This window comes from Colletes latitarsis, chromosome 2 (assembly GCF_051014445.1).
Source record: "Colletes latitarsis isolate SP2378_abdomen chromosome 2, iyColLati1, whole genome shotgun sequence".
Taxonomy (NCBI): Eukaryota; Metazoa; Arthropoda; class Insecta; order Hymenoptera; family Colletidae; genus Colletes; species Colletes latitarsis.
Window position 1 is genome coordinate 17,203,164 of NC_135135.1, and position 26,703 is coordinate 17,229,866.

The 26,703-nt window shown below is 37.7% G+C and overlaps 4 protein-coding genes across 6 annotated transcripts in view; 2 read left to right on the forward strand and 2 right to left on the reverse strand.

The window, feature by feature from the left end:
* The first annotated feature begins 1,324 nt into the window (after positions 1-1,324).
* LOC143348209 (uncharacterized) lies at positions 1,325-5,780 on the forward strand. Its single transcript, XM_076778195.1, is given in 4 exon segments — positions 1,325-1,373; positions 4,015-4,192; positions 5,478-5,529; positions 5,532-5,780. Coding segments are annotated over 4 exon segments (477 nt in total). The 3' UTR covers positions 5,730-5,780.
* A 1,276-nt stretch (positions 5,781-7,056) lies between these two features.
* LOC143350589 (uncharacterized) lies at positions 7,057-11,195 on the reverse strand. The gene has a single exon (XM_076782664.1). The coding sequence runs from the start codon at positions 11,056-11,058 to the stop codon at positions 9,652-9,654; it is 1,407 nt and encodes a 468-aa protein (XP_076638779.1). The 5' UTR covers positions 11,059-11,195; the 3' UTR covers positions 7,057-9,651.
* Kel (kelch protein) lies at positions 11,119-15,189 on the reverse strand. Of its 2 annotated transcripts, XM_076782660.1 has the most exons (9): positions 14,755-15,189; positions 14,466-14,612; positions 13,861-14,265; positions 13,533-13,786; positions 13,210-13,437; positions 12,958-13,130; positions 12,746-12,886; positions 12,234-12,489; positions 11,119-11,459 (listed from the first exon to the last, which is right to left on the reverse strand). In XM_076782660.1, the coding sequence occupies exons 1-9, from the start codon at positions 14,823-14,825 to the stop codon at positions 11,269-11,271; spliced, it is 1,866 nt and encodes a 621-aa protein (XP_076638775.1). In that variant the 5' UTR covers positions 14,826-15,189; the 3' UTR covers positions 11,119-11,268. The 2 variants fall into 2 exon arrangements, with proteins under 2 accessions (XP_076638775.1, XP_076638776.1); XM_076782661.1 differs by lacking the exon at positions 14,755-15,189 and having other exon boundaries at positions 14,431-14,577.
* Positions 15,190-16,204: 1,015 nt separating this feature from the next.
* The window catches only part of LOC143346620 (dual 3',5'-cyclic-AMP and -GMP phosphodiesterase 11), an 86,153-nt gene continuing 75,654 nt past the window's right edge, over positions 16,205-26,703 (forward strand). For both annotated transcript variants that reach the window (XM_076774905.1, XM_076774896.1), the window contains exon 1: positions 16,205-16,619. The gene's annotated coding sequence lies outside the window, so the exon portion shown is untranslated. The remainder of the gene's footprint in view (positions 16,620-26,703) is intronic.

Here is a 26,703-nt window from a genome sequence, read left to right on the forward strand (position 1 = left end):
ACTCCTCTCACACGTTGCCCCCTACCATCGATCCCGATCGTCGCTGTACCCTTTTTCTCTCGAAGGATCGTTCAACGCTTCACGGATCGACGCAAATTCGATCGAGACTGCCTACTTCGTCGCCAGTTTTTCCTACGAATTTTCATTGAGGACCAAACTCTTAAGCTATACTTTCTAACCCTAACATGGCACATTGTTTTTTCAGATTGGAGTCCATCAAGTTTGAAGTTCTCTCAAAATTCGCCGAACGAAATTTTCGTCGCTACCCGGTTTTCTGAACTGCTGGATTTCAGTTATCCGAACCGTCACTCCAGGTACAAATATTTATTAAAATGAAAACGAGCACGTTTACGTTGTGTTGTCGTTGTTAATATGTAGACTGCGAATGTTTATGCATTTATGGGGAATTTTAATTCTCAGAAAACTACAGAATGCACTTAACATACAAAAATATAAGAAATACGTAAGATACAGAGCTCCCATTTCGTTAATTCTATTAATAAATATATTAATTTGCATAAAGATCCACAGTCTATTATATGCAGTGTTTCGAGGAAGCTTCTAAACTAACTGAAATTAACTACAACAAAGTTACTCTAACACCAATATTATCTAGGTATCAATCCAGACGATCTATTAATTTTTATATTACGTATTATTCGAATAAAATTTTAGCCATGGCTAGTCATGGACCACTCTTTTAAAATGAAAAAGGCGAAGATCCAGGGAAGAAATCACGACGTCGAACCGTATCGCAACGAGCGATTATTGCGCTTCCATCACGTGGCCACGATCGTTCTATCCGTCTTTTTTCATTCTCCTGATACTCTTCGAGCGACATTTTTATCGTCTTCGAGGTGCCTTCTCCGCTCGAATCCCTATGTGCACCGCGCTCCGGAACCTTTCATTTCGCTGCACCGTGGAACGTGTATAACTGTATCGAGATCTCCTGGAGGTCCACCTACGTTCACCTTCTTCGTCGGAAGGTATGTACCTTGATCCATGGATCCCCAATGGTCTTTGTTGGCTTCGCGATCTTTTCAGCCTCGCACGTTCCGAGAAGAGTGTTTACAGATTTAAAGTTATGCGCGCGATATCCGGTTCTGCTACGTGCAGAGTGTCCCACTGGATCCTGTAAAAAATTTTTAAACGTGGATGTAGATTTAATTGAAAATTGAAACCTATGGGACACCTTGTACGTGAAATCGAACGCGACATTCCATGCATAACTTCTCATCCGCGATCTTCTTACGCGTATGCAATTATTTCTCGGATTATTAAAGATACTTAAACTAATTCGAGGATGTACAATATTCAGACAAAAATGAGTGAATTATTGGACAGAACTCGCGTGTTCCTGGTCGTTGATTACAGTAAATGCTACAAATTGAAATCTATTTAACAGTTGCCCGTTATTATTACAAAACCTAATATAATGTGTGAAACTGTCTGGCAGTGAGAAAGTTAACGCGTTGCACATATTTCATGAGTGCAGTGGAAGTGCTCGAAAGGCTGCGATCCTGTATACGGACCGATATTCGAATGTGAATCACCCTTTCGCAATATTGAACTTTACGTGTAAATGAAAAATTTCAAGACGGATATATGGAATATTGGCAATTTTGAATACTCGTTTGCATAAACCTTCGTGAACCGTGAAACGTAGAAAAATAAATCGACAGATTAACGACGTCGCGAGACAAATTGTCGAGGACGCGCGTCAGCGAATCGATCAATTTTCATAATCGTTGATGATTTTCGAGAAAGTTTCGAGATCCCTTCTATCGCGCAGTCGATTTCGGAGCACGAAAGGCACTTCGATAAGGATCGACTGCTGTCGATGACCAAAGAACTTCCTGTCCATTCTTGCTCCACCCACTCGACAAGGACTTTGCCCGCCTAAGGCGTGTCTATTGCAGGAAACTACGAGCGTGCAAACGGAAAAAAACGATCGTTATTCGATCGCGCGTTATCGCGTCGATCTGATAGCCATTTAATAACTCGATCGTTACACGAATCCAACGAACAGTCTTTTTCTGCTCGATAAATTGTGCAAGATCGAATACCCCAAAACGAAGGTAACAGAGACTGTTTAATTCGAGCCAAAGTGGAATAATATACAAAGGCTCGTAGTGTATAAAAATCGTGGGGAAGAAACACTCGAACCGTTCTATGCAACGCAAATGTGTGACGTAGTTGCGACATTGCTTCTTAACAATTGAAAGTTGAATTAGCAACTGAACCACAGCTGCAGACCACCCTGATCGCGAATGTATACCGTTAAGTCCGCTGTTAGATACGAAGCAACAGATAAATCGGTCTCTCGAGTAATTACACGCGATGGTAATTTGTCTTTGAGGAATTCAATTTCAAAGGTTCGACCGATCGACGATCTCGGAATAGCGAGGATCGAGGATTTCGAATTTATTCAATTTATTAAACTTGTTAAGTTGATAATCCAGAACAGAGCTTCTTAATGGATACTATAACCTCCCCCTACCCCCTTCGTAAGCTCAGTATTCTTTTCTTCTTTATTCCATATTCTTATTCTACAATCCTATATTCTAAAAAACTATTGTTTGATAGACATTATTAGATATTTTAATTACAGTTAATCACTGTAGAAATATTCTTTATTTTATATTCTCATTGGAGAACTTTTTACTTATTTTAGTGTATTCACCCCCTGAAATCTATGTATTTCTGAGACAACCCTATAGAGCCAGTGGCGCCATAGGGGGTAACTTTGAATATTTTAGGATAGAGAATTATATTGCATTCATGTTTGTTTATTCGACGTATCTCTTTGTGTCAGAACTTGATTGACAATTATGCCAGGGGGCATCAGAAACCTCCGATGCGTTGAAGTGGAACAGAATCTGGAACAGGTTGGGGAACACTGCCGTAGAGTGTGGAGTGTCGGCTTTGTAGATGTTAAGGTAGCAACAATGCGGCAATAAAACACGGTCGTGAATGCAGTATGCGTCAAGTGCATCGAAAACGCTCGAACCAGGAACGTGCACGCCGCGTGAATGGACACACGCCAGTGAACCCAAAGAAAAGGCTGACAATGAAAGGGGGTCAGATCTATGCCACACGCGCAATACGGAATAATTTTTCCCTGTTTACTTCTGAACTTCCTATTGTCGATTCGAAGAACAATTAAATCCGCGATAAAGCGGGATAAAATCGAACGATCCGGCGTTGCGTCGCGGAGAAACGAGAAAACTCGACGAAAGACCGTGTTTTGCTCGATGACTTCTGAGACACCGGTAATTAATTTCATAAATATTTAATATTTGCCGTGAATTAACCGACAAGATGGAAAGAAATAAAATTACATATCACAGGGAAGCTAATAAACTTTTGTATTTTAAGCTTTTAATAGCAAGGAAAAAATAGACTTCTATCTTTAATATATAGTTTCGAATTACAATATTCGAACGACTAGAATATTAAATGTTCGAGTAGTTCCAACTATATGGCAACCAAAGTATGGTGACAGTAAAATTGATCGAAAATTACGCAACCGATACAGTCGTTTCTTCCGCTATTTAACGCGATAAAATCGTACGATATAAACCGGTATTATGAAAAGTGTCAACAATATCGATCAATACGTTTCTTGCGCAACGTATTCTATATTGTGGCCAAGGTTTCGTTATTTTTACGTTGCCGTGCCGTGAACTCTGCAGCCAAGAGTCGCGTGAGTGGACCACAAGTTTGCATTGATACATAAACGACTTGTCGAAAGGATATCTAACCACGTTCGAGCGTCAGAGTTATAAACGATATATCCTTCAATTAGGAGTAACGTATCATTACGAAGCGTTGAATTTAATCCATTCCATGCAGGTTAATATCGACAAATAGCTATTCTAAGGAGAACTTTACTTTTCTTTCGTGCTTTAACGTGCACCTCTACGCAATAAAATCGTATTATTATTATATTATTTTCGTTGGAAGATATTTGCATTATAGCAATGTTAATTGTTATTTGATTAAACTCGATAGAGTTTAGATACTTATGGACGGTAGTGTACGTCTCGCGGTTTCTTCTGCAATCAACAATAAGCGAACGGTTGCAATTGTTGCAATATAGTACGAAAGGAACACGTGCATGCACCTTTCTCTACCCTTGGAAAAAGGAAGCCTCAGAACGAGATTGAGAATTATTGCGAGCACTTTCCAAGTAAGCAAAACGCAAATGCAGCAATGGGTTTCCCACACTTTTCGCAAGATCATACAAGATCACACGTCAGTACAAAAAAATTAACAAAATACCAATTTTTGCCAAAGTCACCAATATTTATTATTGAATCCCTTTCAATCTACGAAAGTACGTCAGTACAGTTTGCATTTTTATTTTTACGTTAAAATCCACCAACGTTTTATAGAAAGTGCAGAAATTTTCCGTTCGAATCGATAAAACTGAATCTGAAATGCAAATTTCGAGAGAAATGAATCATCAATTCTCGTCTGTATCACGGATCCTGGAGTTTCCCGGTTTAGCTGCCCTATCCCAGTACAATTAACCGGTCACCGGTGCATAGTAAACGCAGCCGGAACCAGAGCCTCATTAAAAGCGAATAAAAAAGAAAAAAGGCGCGCACGTGGCACAACGGCTGAAGATTTCGTAATTCCTTCGTAACACGTTACACTTGCACGACAATTCCGTGATTCACGCATGGTTATGCACGCGTAACGGTAGCGATAAATTATTATCCTACACCTATACGATCTTTTATTATCCTTCGCTGGGTGATTTTAATGAATGCATAAGGATCCTTATAACTCTTCCATCCCGTGATCGTCGATTCGCGGATGAAAGGAATACTGCCGTACGATATACAGTACTGGCCAAAAGAAAGCTCGAAAATCGAACGTTAACGAACAATTCTATGATTTTTCAAGAAGGAATTGCATTTCACAAAAATAATACATCGACTTTATTAAACGCGCGATTCGGAATAAAAAAAATTAAAGAGTAAAGATATAGTCATAACGCTCGTCATTTTGTACTTAATTTGACTGTTTCGCCGAGTTTTATTAACGTTGTTTTCAAAACAACCGCGGGGACACTTTATTATTCGATCCTCGTCAGACAATCAATTAAAAAAGATATGTAATGTTAATTTTATTGAAGTAATTAACCAAAATGCTGCCATGTTGATATATAGACGATTGTTAGATAGTTGTTCTGCGAAAGGTAACGTTGAAAATTGACGTTTTTGTACCGAAGGGAGCCCAAGTTTATCGAGCAAGCAAACTAAGTTCGATAGCGTTCTGTGAAAGTTGAGCAGAAAATAATAGTGTGGTGCCGTAGGGACTTCGTACAAAAAAAACGTTGTGGCGGTCAACGCGTCAACGGCCATCAACTTCTGTTGAACCGTACACGGACAGCCACGATCGATCCTCCGGCTACCATTCTGTTATTTTCTCCTTTGTTTGCATCTATTCATAGTAAATCGTTCAAGTATTTTTTTTTTTTCGTCTATTTCAAACCGATCGGAATTCGAAGGTGACAAGCACAGGACCAACGCCCACATACTTCAAGTATCGTTCCGGCCATCGATCATAATAAATTAGCGATTCTGACGCAACAATGTTCTGCGTCATTTTTACTGCAAATATCAAACGTCCGCGTACAGGAAGTACAGCGTTCGATCGCCGACGCGCTCGATGAACTTTATTCACTTTCTTCCTTTTCCAAACAAGACGATCGATAAATATTTGATTCGGTAAATTTGCTCTTCGAAGAGCCTGCGTGTACGTCTCGTGCATTAAATGTTCATTCCTCCATCGTCTGTTTTTTCCGTGCACGTACGAGGACATCTAGTCAACTTCGACATCTTCGAATTCCTAATAGCATTATAAATATCAACCATACTGAACGATGGCACAACTAAATACAAAATTAAGTCTTTGGGTTTAAAAGGTGTGCACACGTAGCAAAGGTAGAACTACATTTCTTGTTGCTTTTTATAAATGTAAAAGGCACATTTACACGTTGAACTCTTGTCGCTGAAAAAAGAATACACGCGGAATAAATTCGACAAATTTACCAGCGTGTAAGGTCCGTAATTCTCGCGAGTGTATCTAGCCATGAGGACCACGCCCGTGATACTTGAATACCCGCGGTGTCAAGATAAGTTCCTATAAACGTGTGCTGGTACTTTGCGGCGGCGGGAACACAATGGCGTTTATCGTCGCTCCAGCATTTACATTGCTCGCGCAACAACGTGAAATATTTGTCGTTCCTGCGGGTCGTGTTCGTTGTCGGCGCGCGAAAAGACAATCGTCCCGAGGATGGCCATGGCAAACTCGTTCGAGGAACTCGCTTTCGAGCAAATATGCGCGTTCCCAAAGTATTTCTAACGCCAACCCGTGCTAACAAGGAGAGAGCAAGGCCTTTGGGTCACCGATTTTATTGAAGCTCTGCACGTTTGTGGATCTAGTCGTTCTGTTCATAAATATACAGCATTATGGGGGACACGTAACCAAGAAAGAGATAAGGGTTCATTTTTTCACCGTTTCTTTCTCAACGTGTATTCGAGCATTGGCCTATATATAAACTATTTTTCTAACTCTAAACTTTGTAAACCTCATCGACCTCTTGGGAGAAACTTTGTCATTTTTACGAATTTTACTTTAATATTTTAGGGGCTCGTTCTTAAACCCCTCAAGCATTGAAATGAGATAAAAAAAGAATTTCAATTTTTTCAATCCGTCACAATGGTTTTTCCCCTTAACACAGGGGTGAGTAACTTCTCCGCCGGAAGTCACAAGAGTCCCCCATTACCACCCAAACGAACAGGTTCGATGTTAGTTAGTATTACCGCTTGAACGGAACAGGAAAGTAGGGGAAGGAGTCGCAACTAGCTCGCAAGTCACCAGTTCACCACCCCTGCACTAAAAACATCAATTAATAATTAATATTTTGTCATTTCATTTACTGAAACTTAATAGAATTTATATAAATTTTTCTTAAATATAATTTTACAAAATCAAACTATTACTAGATTCAATTGTTTGTCATAATACTGACCGTTTATTTATTTTTATTATATAATACGTGCAAAACTTGATCAGCTAATTTAACATAATAATACTCTATCAACGATTAAAGATCCTACCCAATTGTTACAAAAATATTTGAACGTAACACAGAAATTAAAATTTGCGCATCGTATATGTTTGTGCTTTTAATATTCAGTGGCATAAACGTTTTCTTTCCTCACGCGTTTCAGTTATTTAGTCTCATCTTTTGCATCACTGAGCAATAACGTTACTTTCACTTCCGATCGATGATACACTTTTCCCATTCGGAATTATTTCATTGCACCTTAACGATCGTGATACTCTGTTTTGAAATAATATATTTGGAAAATTCAACAATCGGAAAATGCCACGTTCAAAAACAACGCGTATAGTAGAAAGATTAAAGACAAAGAATTATTAATAGACTCGATAGAAAGATAGTACAGAGATTTAGCGACACGAATGTGTGCACCGCAACAACATGCTGATATTAGGGCCATTATACCACCAAAGTGATAGCTGTTGGCCTTCGCTCATGGGGGAGTGATCAACTTTTCTCAAAGTGGGCATAAGTGTATCGATAGTAGAGGCATTTGCTCTTGCAAAAGCGTTACGAGGTACATAATTGTATTGCGGCTCGAAACCGACACAAAGCCCGCCATTGACGTGCTAATAAATTATTATCAGCTAATACCGACGGATTAACGGGCATTTTTATTCAACGTTTCGAGTAATGAAAATAATCACAACTCGTAAACCCGTGCGAAATAAAACTTGTAAATAAGTAACACTTAGGAATTTTTGTATTTATAGAAATTCTTACAACGAAGACCGCCCGGAAATACCCGGAAGAAAATACAAATTTTCTTCGCTACCACGACGCATTAAATAGCTACACAGCCTAAATAAAACACGAAGATAACGGTACCTCTAATTAAAATCTCGACACTCGAGTCGTCTGGAAAAAAGGACAATCTTTGCATAAGATTCTCTACGGTAACATTTTTTTATTCGGTTGAACATTTTTCAGAGTGTATATAGTACGAACTAGTAAATACAAAAAATAAATATACATTTCGCAAATCCATCGAGTTCCATCAAACTAGCCTAACGCATGCCTTCTTAGAATTTAGACAGGTGGCTCTAAACATTCTGTTCTGTTGTAAATCTTACGTACGGATTAATTCCTAAGTCATAACGTGTGTAAGGATATGTTCGTATCTGTCCTTATAAGTTCGAGCACTATGCTTCGCTTCAATCAACTAAGTCTATTTAAATTATCGATCGGAATAAAGATCATTATATATTTGTACAATTCATAAATTCGAGAACTGTATAAAAATGAAATATTCCATCTACGAGCCGAAACATTATAAGGACAATTTAATACTGACTAATAGTATACACGCACAGTGTTTAAATATTACAAGTTAACATTATATTTCGTTCTCCGCGACGTGAATCGCGTGCATGAAAGGAGCGTGGTTACTATGCTCGTGTCAAAATCAATCGACCACTCAAGAACGTTATTTTGACTCTCAATTTGAAAAGGTGGGGTTCAAGTCCTTAGTGACCTTAAGCGGTCAGTTCATTTTGAACCGGTAGTAGTATTTAATATCGTTCATAAAGGATAATTGCTAAAAACTTGTATTTACAATAATTAGCATGTTTAAACGAAAACTTGTCGTAATTCGATATATACAATCGCTGTTAAAAAAATGATAAATTTCAGACGCTTCGTAAAACCGACGAATACTGTTTTTGATATTTGTCATGCAACTATTTTGTAAAAAAACATATTTATGTTTTATCTTGTTTAGAGATCTTTATTACTAAAATTGCAAAAATATGCTAGAAACAATGATGAATCAATGATGAATTATAAAAATTACAATTTCTATACATCTTATATTGTTATTCGATAGAACACACATCTCCTAAAGTTAGTCTATGATACACGTAGTCTCTTATAACGATAATTAACAGGATAAATTGGCGACTTTTCGTACCGTATATTAAAACAATTGATAATTATTGTAAAAGAATAAAAAATCATTAGTTCAAATAGTTTCTAAGTTTCTTCAAAGTATTAAATTATTCGTACGCTTAATCGAAACCATACTTACAAACGTATGACCGTAATTCGTGTTTATTTCATCTTCAAGTATATTATATCTGTGAATATCAGAGCACATATAAAGCGATCTTATTGTCAATACATGCACGAACTCTTCTTAAATATTTACGATATCTCTCAAAAAATCGTTTCAATCTCATTGGGACTCAGAAATTATTTGTCTGGCGATTTTCAATTCATTCCGTAAGAAACTATATATATTCGTCGTCATATAAAAAAAAAAAAAAAAAAAAAAAAACAATTCAACATAGTATCGTCGATACAACTTGTCTATCGCGTAAGAAGTATATATTATTTTATCAAATATCACAAATTGCAACAATTTTATTATCGTATTTTCGTTAAAAATAAAGGGACACGGATATTGAGTCCAGTATTGTTGAAAGAGTCTCGATACAGAAATATCATTGACGTTCGAATAATAAAACATCGATATCTGATGACTGCGGTTTGGTTAGGTTAAACCCTCGAGTTTAAGCTTCGTCGCTATCACTATCGTGCTGATTACGGGATTCTTCTTCCTTCGCGGGAACGGCGTCCATATTCCTATCGAAATTATTAGGATTCCAAGATGGCAACCATTTGTTGACGACCCACCAATGCACGGATAGTCTGCTGTGGTTGCATTCCGCTCTCTCGCACCTGCCGAAAAACTGACAAATGCCAGCCACGCTTCCGCTCTGGTTTCTGATGCACGAATCGTCGCACGTGTGTTGTCGCTCGGTGGTGCGATTAGCAGAGCAAACGGAAGCGCGCGAAGTGGAAGGATTGTTCGAGGAGAACATCGGTCTGACGTTCGAGGACGTACCAGGCTCGTTGGCTACGGACGCAGACGCTGACGCGTTCGACGTAGAAGCAGCACCAGGTTCCACGCTGTTTCCTCCGTTGGCTGCGTTTCCAAGAGCCGAGACACAAGGTCTGCCAATATGGATCGTAGCGTAAAGCGGATTGTTAACCGACGGTCCAGACCTGTTGATCCAATCGAGATATCTACCGACTTGGGTGGTAGAATTACAGTTAGACAGAACTTTGCATCTACAAGTACAATTGCTAGGATTTCTACAGTGGCATTCCATCTTCCACGACTCGGCAGATCGACAGGACGTAACGGGCAGTTTCACGTAGGAATATTCACCGCGGCAAAAGGGGCACCTGCAGTTCCTCGGCAACTGATATATATAATGTCTAGAATTGCCAGCAAGTCCATCCTGATAGCGTAGTCTGTTGTGTAGATTATGGCAATGTTGGCACAAATACCTACTGTCCATGTGTCTGCAGAACGAACACATGCAATTGTAACCAAGCGGGTAAACGGTGCGTCCGGCCGACGCGTAAGCAATGTTTTCGGTGGAGAAACAGTTACGGCCCAGTCTGCCCAACCGATTCTGACAGAATTGACTGGACAATCGGGACGAATCCAGATATATTTGCCTCGGTTGATCGTATTGGTTCGAGTTCCTGGGCTCCACGTCGTTCAAGAAATTCGGTACGGCGATGTGATTCAAAATATGATATTTGTAGCAACGAGAATACATTCTGTTGGCGCAAGAATATCGATCGTCTATTCTCTCGTACGTGTGGTCGCCTAGGTTGTTCTGATTATTCTGTGCCACGGGCTCGTTGCGACCAACTTCCCGGTTGTCCGCGTTCTCGTCGTCGTCGTCGTCGTTGTCCAGTCTCTCGTAAATATTTTCCTCGGGCTCTTGCGGTTGTCGATTCCGATTATAATTATGAACAATGTCCACCGGATTTTGATAATTTGGATTTAGATTAGGGTACACCTGTACCGAACCACCGAGTCGATTTTGAAAGGCCCGCGAACCACGGCTCACGTTCTGATAACTGTCGTCCCTCTCTTGGTTGCTTCTGTTTTGATTCATGACCACAGCTGCCAGTTCTCCGTTCTCGTACCTTTGGCACACGCAACGCGGCCCTTGACAATTATGACCAGCGCCGCGATATTGCTGAAGTACATTCTGATCTGGATTCTGGACTTGCACACCGCTGGGCCCGGCTTCCCGTGTTTGATCCGACGTCTCGGCACCCGGGTCCGTGTTCTGCTCTGTCACATGCCCAGCGGATTGCAATCCTCACATCGATGTCGTAGACGGCATTGGCTTGTCGATTATCGCTACCCCTGCATAGCTACGGCCAATTCCCATGCAAGTTTGAAGCGTTGTCCAGGTATCGGTCCTCGGCGAATACACTTCGACGGATGCTAGACTCGACACACCGTCGTCGCCACCCACCACGTACAGAAGTCCATTTAGCGCGACAACGCCTATCAAGAAAATATTTATCCCCTTTACAATTTAAAAATTACAATAACTGCATTCTTTAATATGCGAGATCTTACGTTGCCTTTCTACTTTGTGGGATTAAAAAAATTGAATTTTCTTTGCATTTTCTTTTAGTATGTAGTCTCGAAAATATATCTACCAAATATTAAATTGAAATTCGGAAAACTAACGAAGTTATAGCCTGCTGAAATGTACCACGCGCAGGTATAACTGAACGTAAAACTTTAATACTCCAAAGAGTGCACAATAGGTTATGTATACACTACGCAACTATGCTTCCAATTAGTGTTGCAAATATCTGAAGCTCTTTAAGCTCAAATTTTAAGGTCCACGCGTATGAATGTGCATTTACGTGTCGCGATATGTGGACGCGTGCTTTAATTGTGATTTAAATAGCGCGCTCGAAAGTCGGACCTATGAATTTCAACTATCGATATCTCGAACGCTAAATTCTGAATAGTAAAATGGTAACGAACTTTTCGGTTCATATTCCTTTGGACAATTTCGCATATTTCGGTAGGTTACACACATTATATCACAAATAAATAAAATAATTGTTTAATTGTTCGTCTTCGTTATTCGAATAACGTAACTTACAAAGTCTTATCCGCGAGTTCAATGCAAATTTCTATCCGAATAAAAGTTTAATCGTCGTAGTATTCGAACGGAAATAAGATCGTAATAATTGACTATGAGACAAAATAATTGCATTTTCAGACGGAACGGTTGAATTTTAAATGAAAACAATTAGTTACCTGCATTTCTGCGGCAAAGAGCCATGTCGTTGACCGGACTCCATTGATTGCTATCTGGATTGAAAGCTTCCACACTTTTTCTAACCAAAGGACCATCATGACCTCCTACAGCATACAGAATCCCATCCAAAACGCCAACACCGGCGCCGCTACGACGTGCAGACATATCAGGTACTGGTTTCCATTGATCTTTCTCCGGATTGTAACACTCGACACTGGAAAGACATTGACGCGATGCTCCATCGTAACCGCCAACCTGCAGAGACACAGTTTTATATTTTAAACATCGTAATATAAATTTTTCAAGGTATTCCAGACTTTTACAGCCTGGAATTTTCAAATTAATATTATATCGAGTTTCCGGGTGTAATTTTTATTTTACCGATACTACGACCAGCTTTATCAGAGATTAGTTTATCTGATAACGTACTACTACGGTTCACACCCGGAACCTTCGAACAATATTGTCTGTAGATTCTCAAAATTTTTAGAAATTCTATTATCAAGCTTACCGCGTACAGTAATCCTTTAACGACACCGACACCAACACTACTTCTACGCGTCGACATCGGAGCTATTACTCTCCATTCGTGAGTCCTTGGATCGTACACTTCGGCAGAATTTAGACCAGTTGAACCGTCGAATCCACCGACCTATTTTTTATACGTAAATATTTAACGATAAAATTATAGAAGAAAATAAAGTTTTGTAATATCAAACGTACCGCGTAAATGCAATTTCCAAGAACAGCCACACCAAGAGTGGATCTTCTTGCTTCCATTTCTGGACAAGGTGACCACTGATCGGTAGCTGCGTCGTATATGTCGACTGTACGTACTCTGAGAGATCCATTAAATCCACCAACAGCATACACTCGTCCAGCAAGGACGGATAAACCTTTACAATATAACATAATACTATGTAATGCATAGTTGTGTGTTATAATAGTTTAATTGAAAATGCGAGTATTACTCACCAGCTCTACAACGACGCGTAGGTAATTCCGATACCTGGTACCATTTTTCTTCCTTAAAATCATAACATTCGACGCTTCTAATTGCTTTTGGTGCTTGTCCACCAACCACTAACAACACTTTAGGTAATCCCCTTGGTTGTCTAGGTTTTGTACGAGGTGTTTTAAACAATGACTTTTGTTCTCCTTTAAGTAAATGATACTTCAGAGCTTCGATCAAGAAATCCTTACCTGGATATATTATTAACAGAAATACCATTTTTAATTCTCTTACATTAAATCATGGCACACATATGACATATAAGGGCATATGTTTGATCATTTACATTGTAAGTTTGCTTTAAGAAGCGGTTCTTCTTCCACGCGTTGTACTAAATATTCCTGTGATAGCAAAGGTAAACGCACATGTTCCATTAATTGAGCTAAATGAGCTTGTCTCTTCTCCAAATCATGATGTACCCAAGATATCACACATTCAAATACTTTTTCTTCCGAGGGTACCATTAAACGATCACTGCAAATTAATTTAGCAACTTGCTGTGGTGCTAATGTTAAAAATTCATCACCATCCACCACTTCCCTATATTTAACGATAAAATTTTTACTATCAAGACGAATATATCGACGAATAGAAATAAGAATATCTTGGCTTACGAAAAATGTTGTTCTATGTAACTATCCGCGTGTGATAACAATTCTAGACAACCATGGAGATCGGCAAACGCACGAATTCCTAGGCAATTCGATGGATGTAACTGAGCTTGCAAAAAGTCACAACATGCATCACGTACATCGGTTAATTGCAAAAGATTTGCTGCAGGTAGTAACACTTGTACATTATCTTCGGTCACATGTACTTCTGCAGAATATACATAATCTACTAGTAACTCTAGCGCAGAGTAATCTACACCTTGCAATGTTATTCTTTCTTGATCTCGTTCTTCAAAGCTTGTAAACATAGCATAAAAGTAAGGACTACAGGCAGCAAGAACCATTTTATGCGCAGGTACTTCCATACCTCCATCTGCTACCAAAATTACGTCGCACAACAAATTTTTCCTGTTGAACGATTACTTTACTTTATATCACATTTCTAACATTACATTATTAATCTAGATGATCCAAAAAGAGACTCTTAACATAGTTCTCTCTATTTTGGACATGTACATGTTACATAGTCGTAACCGAATAATTTTTCATTTAAAAATAAAATAAGATATTTACAAGATAACAAAAGAGTTATATCTTTCATTTCATACTTTCGCATTTCATTGATAACATCAAAGGCCTGATTTGTATGATGATGATTTCTATAAGGTGGTTTGTCCCTTCCACTTTCTCGGGGTACATGTTTCTGCGAACTCTCATCCAAAGAATTCTGACTAGCATATCGAAGTAGCAAGCAACTGAAAGGAAATAAAGCGTATGTGTCTATTAGTTATCGATATTGTATGTAAATTGTACAATTAAAACCTGCAAATATACTGCAAAATCGACAAAAATTAAGTAAAGTAAACTAAATTAATTTTATATGATATAGAACCTCACCTTCCCTTGTTTTCGGAGTTATCGGTATTATTGGAGGAATTTTGTACCTGACCCTGTCCCGCCGACTCCATTTCGATTGATTGGCAAAGCCTTTACAAAAGCCGGTTAATATGTTTTAATTCAATTTGAATTAATAATACTGAAAGTCGTTTGACTTATTTGTTTGTATAAACATCCTTTCACTACAGATATCAGCTGTGCGAAAGAAACGAAAATGACGCTACCGACTTCACGTTATCCGTCGGATGCGTTGCGGTGTCACAACGATAAACGCGTTGTTTGATATTGAATCGAAAAAATGGAACACAAGTTTTGTAACGAACACTGTAGACTACATAAATACCAACGATAATACTTTGCCAATGTGGGTAGAGACTACACGATACGATGTTTCTTTCTTATTTGATTTCCGAACGTCATTTATTCTTTCTCGCTGCTTTCATTACATACGTCGCTACTGACACCTGCTGGATATCATACGAGTTATTCTGTCCCTTTAAATATTAATTTAGTATCTGTTTTTGGCGTATCATTGCATTGTTTAGTGCTTAAGTCCAATAAGTACTCGCTAGAATTTAGAACTAGCGATTCTGTGTAGTTTTTAGAAATTGTTGAACGAGTTGCAATAAGAGTTTCACAAGTAATTGATTATGTTCGATTCATACATACAGACATACATATCTAGTTCAATAATTTTAAAGAACACTTGAACTTGTTTGAAAAATTAAATTTAGTCGATGAATTGATGAGTCATTATAGTTGAAAGTCATTAGAAAAAACATATTCAACTTCGCGTGAATTCATTCCATATTTTGTTAGCTGTTTGGCAACATTTTAGTTTCATTTTTACATTCCATATAAAACTTTAAATGATCCGGGTAAAATACTTCCAAAGCTGTTCAAGCAATTTAATTCTCACGCTAGAATCTAATGCCTACGTTACTAGTTACATAAGAGCTTGTAACGTATTTCGTCGCGAAGCAAAGTACAAACTTATGTCATCGTTCTACAGTATACCTACGTGTCTCGTACTGTAAAATGTAGTACGAGAATTTTAACTACATAGTCAGAAAATTTCATTGCGTTATTCGCGTTCATCCATTTAACCTAACTTACTACGTCATTTGTATATTTACATTAAGTTTTAACTCCTTGACGCATAGAACATTTGCAGCGAATACAAATTATTAAACATAATACATTATTATATAAAATGGAGTTTGTAGGACGTATTGTTTCTTACGATAAAATAGCGCAAAATTGAAATATATTTACACAAATGTAATGGGGTTCAATGGGGGGCAAATACATATAATATTAATAAAGTTGCTAATATGTTATCAATGTTGCAGCAATATTCCTCAAACGGTCTGTGTCGTGTAAGTTAATGAATTATTCCAAAATTACGAAGTTTCGGGCATTTTAGTGACAGGTGTTCTCGGATGGCATGTCTTTGGAATTAGAAGTGTTTCGAAGTTCGGGGCGCCAGGTGTCGCGGTTTCAGTGCTGGCCAATAGGCGCGATACCGCTCGTCAGTCATCCGGCAGCCCGCTGTGGAAGCGTTTCGTCGCGCCACGATTGGCGTCGATGCGTTCTCATTCAATTTTTTCGTTCTCATTCTCGCCTTCGTGCCGCGAGAATCGGCGCGTCTCGAATTTCGAAATTCGAACTACCGCGAGGACGAACCTGTACGCGCAGTGTATGGTCGACCGGGCACCACCGACGCGGGAGAAAACACCGAGAAACCGAGGAAGAAGGAATTTCGCGTTGATCGTGAAAGTCGATCCGGTCTTCCTGACGCAGAATCCTATCGGCGAGGAGCAGCTTCTACACCGTAACTTTCCTCGATTTCGTTTCTTCGAAAGGTATGTCGATTTCAAGCAACACATCCTTATTGCGTTCTCTCGGTTCCTTTGTTTACTTTGTGTTCGAGGTGCAACGCACTTCCTCGTGCTCTCTCGCGGCTTTCAGTTGAGGCTGGTGTTTCTTATCAAATTTTTCAGCACTCGATCATTTCCGCGATTCTAATATTCGGCGATTATCGTTCGAATACTCGAACTGATCGAATAATAAAACCGTGAAGTATAAGTCAATTACTGTATTTATTAACGTTATATTCTTCGTCTACGATCGGTCTCGATCATACGCGATTTTCTATTTGTTGTGCGTTGCACCTGATCACGATTAAATTAGTAATTGTAATTTTGTGTACGTGGTTGTGACTAAGTAATCGCTATTAATCATTGGCAAATTTTTGCAACCTTTTTATACGTATGTAAAATTGGAGTACACGGATAGTCGAATAATGATGTTTCGAAATTAATTCCTTATTCGAGTATGTATTTTTAGAAATGTTCAGGTTCGCTTTAGTTCGTCATTTGACACTGAAAAATACGAGAAATGTATAGCTGGACGCTGGAAAAATATATCGTTTACGAATTGTGTCCCGTTGCTTCTATTTGAATTTATACAGTTGACACTTATGTGTTTCAATCGGTTTGTACTATTTTTCATCGGCGATTAATCGACTGAAACGAACGTGATAATTCTCAATTGCGTACGATTCCGATACGACGATGGCCGTGAGACGTGCTGGTTGCAAATATACGTGTGCACGATGTCTGTGTATATGTGTTTTTTTTTTTAAACGTAACTCGGGGAACTTCGATTCGCTTTGCACTTTTGTGGAACTACACGTGGTTCGAAGTTGCATCGCGCGGAGAGCAGCGCTATCTCTTGGAACCTGGAGTTTATTTTATTTGCACTCTTCGTCACTATATACCGAGTATCTATTATCATAGTATTCCGAGTATGTTCTCGTTTCCCTAATGCACGTTGTTTAAAAAGAACGTCGAAAGTTATTCGTTTCTATATTAGAGGCTTCTTCTAGAAACTTAAACGTTTCGACATTCCTCTACGGTACTCTTCAGGTTTACAAAATAAAACCAACGAGCTCATGCTAGAAACATATCGATTATTGTTTATCGATTATACTTGGTGTAAATTATTTTCTAACAGTGCATCGCGTTTTAACGTTGTTTTTTTAAATTGTTAATAAAAACAGTTTCTTCTGCACGCAGTAAAACTGTACGGTCCAAGCGAACGATGCTTCCTGATTTTAAATGCAGATGTTTCGCGGAAGCTGTTATCGCTTAATGATAGAACCGAGAGATTATGTATAAATTTTTATCTATTCGTCGATCAGCATTGAAAAGATCCATAATTGCTTCTCGCGAGAATCTTGCTTCGTTTGCAAAACGTAGACAATTTGAAGACCATTTATAAAATGAAAATTTAGCGAATTGTAAGTTATAAATATTTTGTTCACTGACTCTGTGTAACTATAAATCAAGTTCTTCGACTATAAACATGAACTGTAAATCACGTTCTTTAAAGAAGAAATAGCTCAAATTGTGTATGCTGAGAGTATTTATTATTATAACGTTTACGATCACAGTGAGTGCTTTCTGCAGAAAAGATATTTGAAGTTCTAGGAATCGAAAACATTGTTTCTGAAGAAGGCGTTTATAGCGATCAAAAACATTAAAATAAATACTGCAACGCTACGCGGTTTTTAAACTTTATCCTTATTTAATAATGGAGTACTCAAATTTTGGAAATTCGTTCGTAGCATATAATATCTGAAAAGTATACAGTATATTGTCAACTACGGAGTACCTATTCTTAGTAACGCCTACCTAAATTATTTATAGGAAAATTACGTATTATCGGTATTCCATTCTATGCATAATTATTGGAGACGTTCTTTTTTAAAACGGTGTCTAAAGTTTCAGTCGATTTAAAAATATTGTTTTACGTTTCCGTGATCGTAGATACGGGCGAATATATTACGCGATTATATTTTCAAGACTCGAAATCCAATTAAAGATATATGCAAGTCTTGTCTTGATCGTAAGTTGGTTAAAAATAAATAAGCGATATCGGTCTGCGATTGAAATTAGCTGTTAGCTTAATTGTTTTTGAAACTGAAATTCACGACATTTAAAAAAAAAATTGACTCATTTATCTCGTTTCGTAATTACTTTAAAAGCACGTATTACTCGTTCCAGTTTCATCGATTACACTTTTACCTCTTGCGTTATCTCAACCAAGTTATCTGACATTTCAAAATATACGTGTTTTAAGATACAGTCTGTACATATAACATAACCGTTGACTTACCTCAATAAATCGCAGATACTCCAAATTCGCCAAAATCGTTAAATCGTTAAAGTACAATAAATGTATTCTTCTTTCGATAGTTTCGCTCCGTTCGTTTCTCTTTTTCTGAACATTTTCCTTGTCAATATTTATAAAGCTAAAAATACAGCGTGCTGACGAGTAGGGTTGGGACCATTTCTCGAGTTTTTCCGTGTTCGAATATTCGTATAATGACTTAAATATTCACTGAACGTAATTGAAACGGTGATTTCGAAAACGGAGCAAGTTTGAAAACCATGTTTGAAAACGGCTAGTTTTAGAGTTGTATTGTTCTTAATAGTGAAACATTGGAAGATTGAATTATTGAAATATTTCAAACTCCAGTGAATAAAAAAATAGATCTTTAAGATACGAAGAATACGTAACAAATTGCCAACAAATTTATGCATACGTAATTGATCGGTATTTCTTACTGGTACCTTGCAGTCTGCGCGATAATAATTAATCACGTGACTCTTACAATCTCGATCCATGTAACCCGTAAATATTTTCGAACAAATTATGATCGATTTCGTTAATTTAACTTCAATGATTTTTGGTATCCTTTCAATTTCATTTTACAAATTGGATCAACTGTTATAGGTAAACTAAAAACGAGGAACTACTTTATTAATATTTTTATTATCGTACACTTTGTAGTTTGCATTTCAGACGAATATTTTATATTTGTACAGGTTGTCTCAACTAATTCGACCACTTTAGAAAAATCTATTTATTTGGGAGGGGCAAATGCCCCATTAAAATCATTTGTTCATTCAACACCTCGTTGGAGTAATTCCGCAATGTGTATGAGAAGACTGCTAACGAATTCGACAAAATACCTGGAATATTTGAAAGATTGAGAAACTCTGTGACGTAACATTTGCAGGCTTGTATTTGGCCCGAAGGTGGCCATTTGAGCACTTCCTGCGAAGGTAAACAACTGCACGTTGTTGGACAAAAGTATTCATGGTCGATTACGATCGAAGTTCAAAAAATCACAGATGATCGTTGCTTATTACCGTGTAATCGAACGATCGAGCCAGATAAAAAGTTGTTGTTGTATAACGCGTAAATGAAACGAAAACGCGGATTCCTGGAATTGAATTATCGAAAACAAAAAATCAGATATTTCGTCGTTTACAGATCCAACGAATTATTTCGTTCGTAATCGTTCTAAAAGGAAAAACAAAATTCCGAATCGATATTTGTTACAGAAACTTCGTTATGCTTTGGGATTAAAATGTTATTGGCGTTTTATAAATAAAAGCTATCGGGGGAGTTTCGTTTGGCGCCAAGCACAGCGGTGTTAGGTTCGTTTCGCGGATGCATAGAACTGAAATTCATATAACGGATACCTGTGCAGCTATTCCATTTTTAGCAGGACGATCAAAATGAGAATTTGCAGAGTGGAAATAGACGTAGTCGTAGAACGATGAAACGCGCCGACAGCGAGGAAGAACGTGTTCCTGGTGTATGTGCACCATTGTTACAAGTGCAAGGTTACACGCAACGTGCATTGTGTATCTGGACGATTATTTCCCCACTGTAAACGATCGACGATTCGCTGTTTGCACAATATGAACGGTTCTTTCCAGACTGTCGCCTTTCAGTTTCAAGTTTCAACTAACGTCGAAATCGCACGAGGAACGTTTTTTATCGCGACGATGCTCGTAATCATCCGCGTAAACCACATTCCAACGCGTGCATCTGCATATTCGAATTAATCGACACACGAATTTCTTCGGTTCGCAACTTAAACGCGGGGGAAATTGATCTAATTCCGGCGGTCTTTATTTTAAAATAATAAGCTTTGTGTCTAACCTCGTAACAATGGACGATGCTTAAGCAAGGTAAATTAATACTTGCAGTTGATGTAAATGGTTAAACTTAATTTCATTAAATACAGAAACGTTCTTGGTGATATTTATATTGTAACATCAAATATTTAAACGTAAAGTGCAATACTAAAATTGAGAGTATATATTGCATTTTGGTAATAGAACAATTAGAATATACCGTTTGCAAGAATAACTCGAATTTAGCATACCTTGAGAGAATACACGATTGGTGGTTTTAATACAAAATTAGATTAACCGAGATATTTTGAAGAAAATTATTTCGTCGCTCGCGAATTTGCTTCGCGTGTTTACCTCTACCTTAGCAAACTGACATTTTTATGCACATTTCAAATCTATTATATTATATATTAAAATTCAAAGAGGCAGAAATATGTTTACTGTACTCTACATTGACGTCAGGTACACGCGTTACGATAAAATGACATGTAACAATGATAAAGCAACGTCATTCGAAGGAAGGGAGGACTGAGAACATCGTTAGATATCATTATCGATATCCTTTATGCGATTAATCAGCTTTAATTTTCAAGGGAGTGACGTCACGATTCTGTTTAAGTTATCTCGACTCGGTATTAACGTAATCTGATTTTCGCTGCTGGATAAAACGATAAGACATCTCGCTAAATTTTCATAGACACATTTATCAGTGGATTCGAGAGGAAGAGAACCAAGATCAAAATAATTGTTAAAAATATTTTAATATTACACGAAGTTATAGTGAAAAAACCTTGCAGAATTATACTGAAACGAAAACATGGACGTTGCCAAAAAAAAGCTATTTAAATAAATAAAACGAGCAGGTTTGACCGGATATAATCGTAATGGATAGATCGAAATAGAAAATGTCAAGGAAAATCAACTGGATTCGTATCGCCTCATATTTTTTCGATTCTTTATTTATTCATCTACAGATCCCGGTCACTAAATGTATCACAATATTTGTATTAGCACGAATTGTGTCATACTCTTGTTTACCTTGCAATTAAGCCGCAATTAAATCGTATTTATTCATTTTTCATATCATGCGGTCCACGAGGCTAAACTATAAATCTGTCAATATACTATTTAGCAGAATGGATTTCAACAAGTTATTATTTTTATCGTATCGATATCTCGTTTAAAAAATTTCTAACAAAATTAAAAATTAAGGAAATCTATTCCCTCGACTCCCCGTGTATTGATATAATCTTTTAAACTTCATAAACTCTACGGTAGTTCTATCGCTGATAAGACACTCGAGTTAATTTGTTGTAAAAACCTATTGTGTATATCTGTTCGAGCACTCTTATTTAACTGGGTAAAAATTGTGAAAGAAAATGATAGATGATTTCCTTGGCAAAGGGACGCGAAAATTGAATTTTATAAAAATCGGGTGTATTGTACGCATTAAAAAAACTTGACGAATCATCGGACAGTGTCGTCCTCGACGTGGTTCGGTGACCACGAAACCATCGGAAACGAAAGTCGGACGATTTGATTTACGAAGCCACTGTGAAATTTCTAATACGTATACGTACGTGCGATGCGTGCAGACGACGAAATCCGACACTTTAGGTGGTTGCACGTATTTGGCAAAAAACCAGTGGCGTAAACGAATATTCTGGTACCCTGTGAATCGAGATACAACAATTATTTAGAAAAATTACAATGGGGAACATTAATATAAAATACATCGCATATTTCTATATTTTCTATATTTAAAAGAAGTACGTTTTCGTGATCTATATTTTTGTCCAACACTAATGTTTCTAAAGAACAGTGTCTGGTGTTTCGTCGACGCATCGTACGAATACATTATCGGTATCTATTTGCGATTACATAAACTCTGTTTTTGTTTGCATAATCTAAGACAACCGAACCAAACGGAATCCATTCGTGTCAACACAAGCATATTCCACGAGCAAAGTTACAAACGAAGTAATAATAGATTGCTTGTAATTTCTTTATACGACTGCAAACTTGAGAAAATGATATTTTCTGGATACGTAAACTTAGCATTATAGTTGATTTGTAAAATCCAAGGTTGATGGTCTTGTGGAATGAAGAGTATCCAGAAGAAATAACATTTTTAGAATATTTAGCTAACAATTTGGAAGTCGATGTCCATTGCAAATTTAATACAGAAATGTAAGTGTGAAGAAGGAGGAAAAGATGGAGGTAAATCAACCCATAGTGTCATTTCCAAATTGATCGTTTATTATGGTCTAGCCATTAGGAAAAACCGTAAATCGATAAAATACACGAGAAGAAACCTGCGTGGGTCACATATTAGCATACATATTCCCTCCACTCCATTACTCTGAAGGAGAGGAAAGTTGGTTCGGAGTGGCAATGATCAGAAACAAAGGATGAGTCTGATTCTTTCCAAACGATGCTCTGTTCTCTAAATCTCGTTTGATTTATGTGTGTGATAAATTATTTATCTGTTTATTTATTCACGGCATTAGTAAAGAAAGAGGTACAATTATAGAAGATAGTTACATAACAAAAATAAAAAAAGAAACAAAATAGAATGTTATGAAGTATGAGACTAACTGTGAATATTTACAAGGAGATGTCAAGTAAAGAATATTTAAATGATAGAATTGGATGGTTAAAAACATCGATCAAACCATGTGCAGTATTAATGATAAATTAATAATAAACTCACCACAGCTAAGTACAGTGAAAGTACTAAAAGAAAATTTATACCACTCTGCTACCAAAATCGATTTCGAAAACAATAATTTTAAGCCACAATATCCCCTCGAGTAATGTTGTATCATTGAGAGCGGCCATATTGGTTTTGCTCCTGGATGGTCAACGTCACTGAACCAAAGAAGTTTCCAAAGATTAATAGTTAACGATCGCGTTTCGATACGATAAAAATTCTAACGAGCGTATTTGATTTTGGTGAATCATTGTACGTCGACAACGACCGCGTCGAACACGGAAACTCGGTTGCAGAAGGTGAGTGGACGAGTGCAGCGAACTTGTCGTAAAGGCACTTTAGATAATACTGGATAGGACGCGTATCGTTATCAGTCGGCGTCGCGGTCGTTATCGGGCGAATTCGGGGCCGAAAGTTCCGTGTAACCGCGTTTATGGACAGCTCGAAAACATCGTCGTGGCCCGCATCCGTTACTTTTCTGCGCGGGACTTCGGTTTCCTTTCCTACCGGAAACACACAGCGGTCCGTTTATTGCGCAGGAAATTCGACCCGAGTGCATGGTATAAATGAATGCATTGACTTCGCCCGTTCCTCATTTCGATCGTGGATCGCGGACGCGAGCAGCTGATAAAATTGGCGATCCCCTGCTCGGAGCACCTTTCTCGGTTAGATCGATCGGTGAGTCATCTTTTCAAATTCATTATCGAGTTTCCTGTCGCGTCCGGTTATGACGGTCGACGACGAATGGCCATTGAATTCTCTACGTCACGGAAATTCCATATGTCGTGTCGCTACGTCAGATCGTAATTAGCAATCGAGCCGTGTCGTCCCGCGGCTCATTATAATAATCGAAAGAAAAACGGCGCTTATGAATATACAGGCTCTTTCACGACGAATGCAAATAAAACAATGAGATAGGAACGCGCGTAGATTCTATTTTTACGCGGTTTTCTTTATGTTGCATCGACCTTAGGATGCGAAATGCAGTTTGAAATCTGCAATGTGCCTCGAGAGCTAAAATTTGTATGGAGTATTTTTATTAAAATAGAAATTTATCTTAGACGATACAGTCTTTTTTATTATGTGAAGATAGCAACGTTTGTATACATATGTTATTATTGTTTTGGATATCCTGTTTGCTAAACCGTTTAATTCCCAAACTATTACAAAGTCAAAGGAAAATGTTTCAGAATTTTTTCGTATCTTTATCGTGAATATGTATAATAATTTTCATACATGTATGTTTCAAGAATAGTTTATTTTACGGTTTAAATTGTCGAGATAAAATATTGTATTTTATGCTTTGTCAAAGTAACTCGTAGAGATTCACGAGTAAACAAGATATTAGTTTCCTAGCGGTTTTCGAAATTATTATAGCGTCTTTGAGCGTTCGCTTTGCGCAGCTGCACACGCTATCAAGCGTCTCAGGTGAAAATGGGAAAAAGGGTAATCTTTTGAAGCGGCACAAATCCGCCAAGTAGGGTGTTTACACTCTTTTTTTCTCTCAGACAAAGAGGTTGGTACGGCGTAAAAGTAGGAGCGTGATTCACTGTAAATTCCATGATCGTAGAGGTGATCTTGAGTAGGAAATAGCGTTTGTCGACAATTTTTTACGTACAGTAGTTTGATAATGGCATTTAGATCGTGGAAGCGTACTTGCGAGCTTGCATAACACTCGTCATTTTACCAACGACGCAACGTTGTAGATAGCAATTTTTATTTCAGTGTGAGATCGATGTGGTCTGAGTCAGAAACGGGGGAAAATTCTTATTTGTCTCAATAAATTGCTACACGTTCGATTGGTTATCTATTATACAAATAGAATTGTATCCGTTTCTCAGTCGCCTGATTCCCGTGATCGTAAATATTCGAATTGTGAAAATTTTAAAAATCTTAAATACAATAAATAGACGAGAATAACCGAATAAAATTTTATTTTACACGAACGCGTACAGATTTTTAATTTAATAATGCTAATTTTAAGTCAAGGATCGAATCGTCGATACAATAGAATTGCATTCGTAAAGGGGGAGATTGAACAAGGTTGAGAACCGCTAGCTTAGACAATTAAACCATCATCGCTAATAACCACCTAGGCGCAGTGTATGCGACGTTAAACATATACTGCTCGAAGCAAAAAAAAAAAAAGTATTCGTCGATCAACGAGCCAAACGCGGAAGTTTCCGGAAAAGTATTATCCCAGAACAAATGCTGTTTACTCAGAGTGTGTGTTCCCTCGCGTTTATTGTGCTCATTGTAAATTACGATTGCCTATTATGTTCTGCAAATTACCGGTCGTAGAATAGTTATCCGCGGAACAGTCGCTTTAATGCGAAGTTACTTGGTATCGATCGGCTCGTCGGTTTCAGTGTGCAGAAATGCTCATTCGAGGCACTCGTAACTTCCTCGGTAATGATCCCGAGTGATTATCGATATATCCGCAGACTTGTTCCCGGTGTAATTGTACGCTTATATAATTTCTGGCGTTTACGGCGCTAAACAAATAATGGCTCGCGGATAGTCTCGTGAAAATTGCCACACGCAAAAGCTAGAAATTTCGTGTTTTATCGTGACATTTCTCAGAGTTCGTGATTGGAACGAGCGGATACACGGCTGATTAACCACTCGTATAAAGGCACTACACGAGATTTCCTCGAGAATTTCCTTTGCCCCTCTGTTTCAATTTCCTTTGTTCCGAGGGCGAATCCTCGCTGATATTAAAATCGAAATTAATTCGCGATATTAGTTCGTAGTTTCAAACGTTCCTTTTAAACTTATTAAGACACGTTTGCTTCGACGTGGAAAACAAATTAAATACTTTAGTATGAAAGTTCAAATTCAAATTAAAACTCAGTTAACTGAATTCTACCCTTAATTTAATAATTGCATTCATATAATGGCATTAATAGTGGACATATCAAATACAGAGTGTCCGGCCACACCTGGGAAAAATTTTAATGGGGGATTCTAGAGGCCAAAATAAGACGAAAATCAAGAATACCAATTTGTTGATGGAGGCTTCGTTAAAAAGTTATTAACAATTAAATTTAGAAATTTTAAATCGTTCTGGCAAAATTATTTTCGGTTGCGGGGCTGAATTACAATCATTTTTTGTCGATAGACATACCCCTGAAATCCTACCCACTTTCGAGAAAAAAATTCGAGTAGCTACTGAAATTTTTAGACGAAATTAAAAAATTTCAAATCATACTAAAAAAATTATATTTAGTTACAGTG

Bases quoted from the DNA above. Each gene is read 5' to 3' on its own strand.
- Kel (XM_076782660.1), bottom strand. From the start codon at position 14,825: ATGGAGTCGGCGGGACAGGGTCAGGTACAAAATTCCTCCAATAATACC. The intron at 13,787-13,860 runs GTAAGCCAAGAT...CGTTAAATATAG, and splicing joins TACATAGAACAACATTTTTC to GGAAGTGGTGGATGGTGATG. The intron at 11,460-12,233 runs GTAACTAATTGT...TTTTCTTGATAG, and splicing joins TCTTTGCCGCAGAAATGCAG to GCGTTGTCGCGCTAAATGGA.
- LOC143350589 (XM_076782664.1), bottom strand. From the start codon at position 11,058: ATGAATCAAAACAGAAGCAACCAAGAGAGGGACGACAGTTATCAGAAC.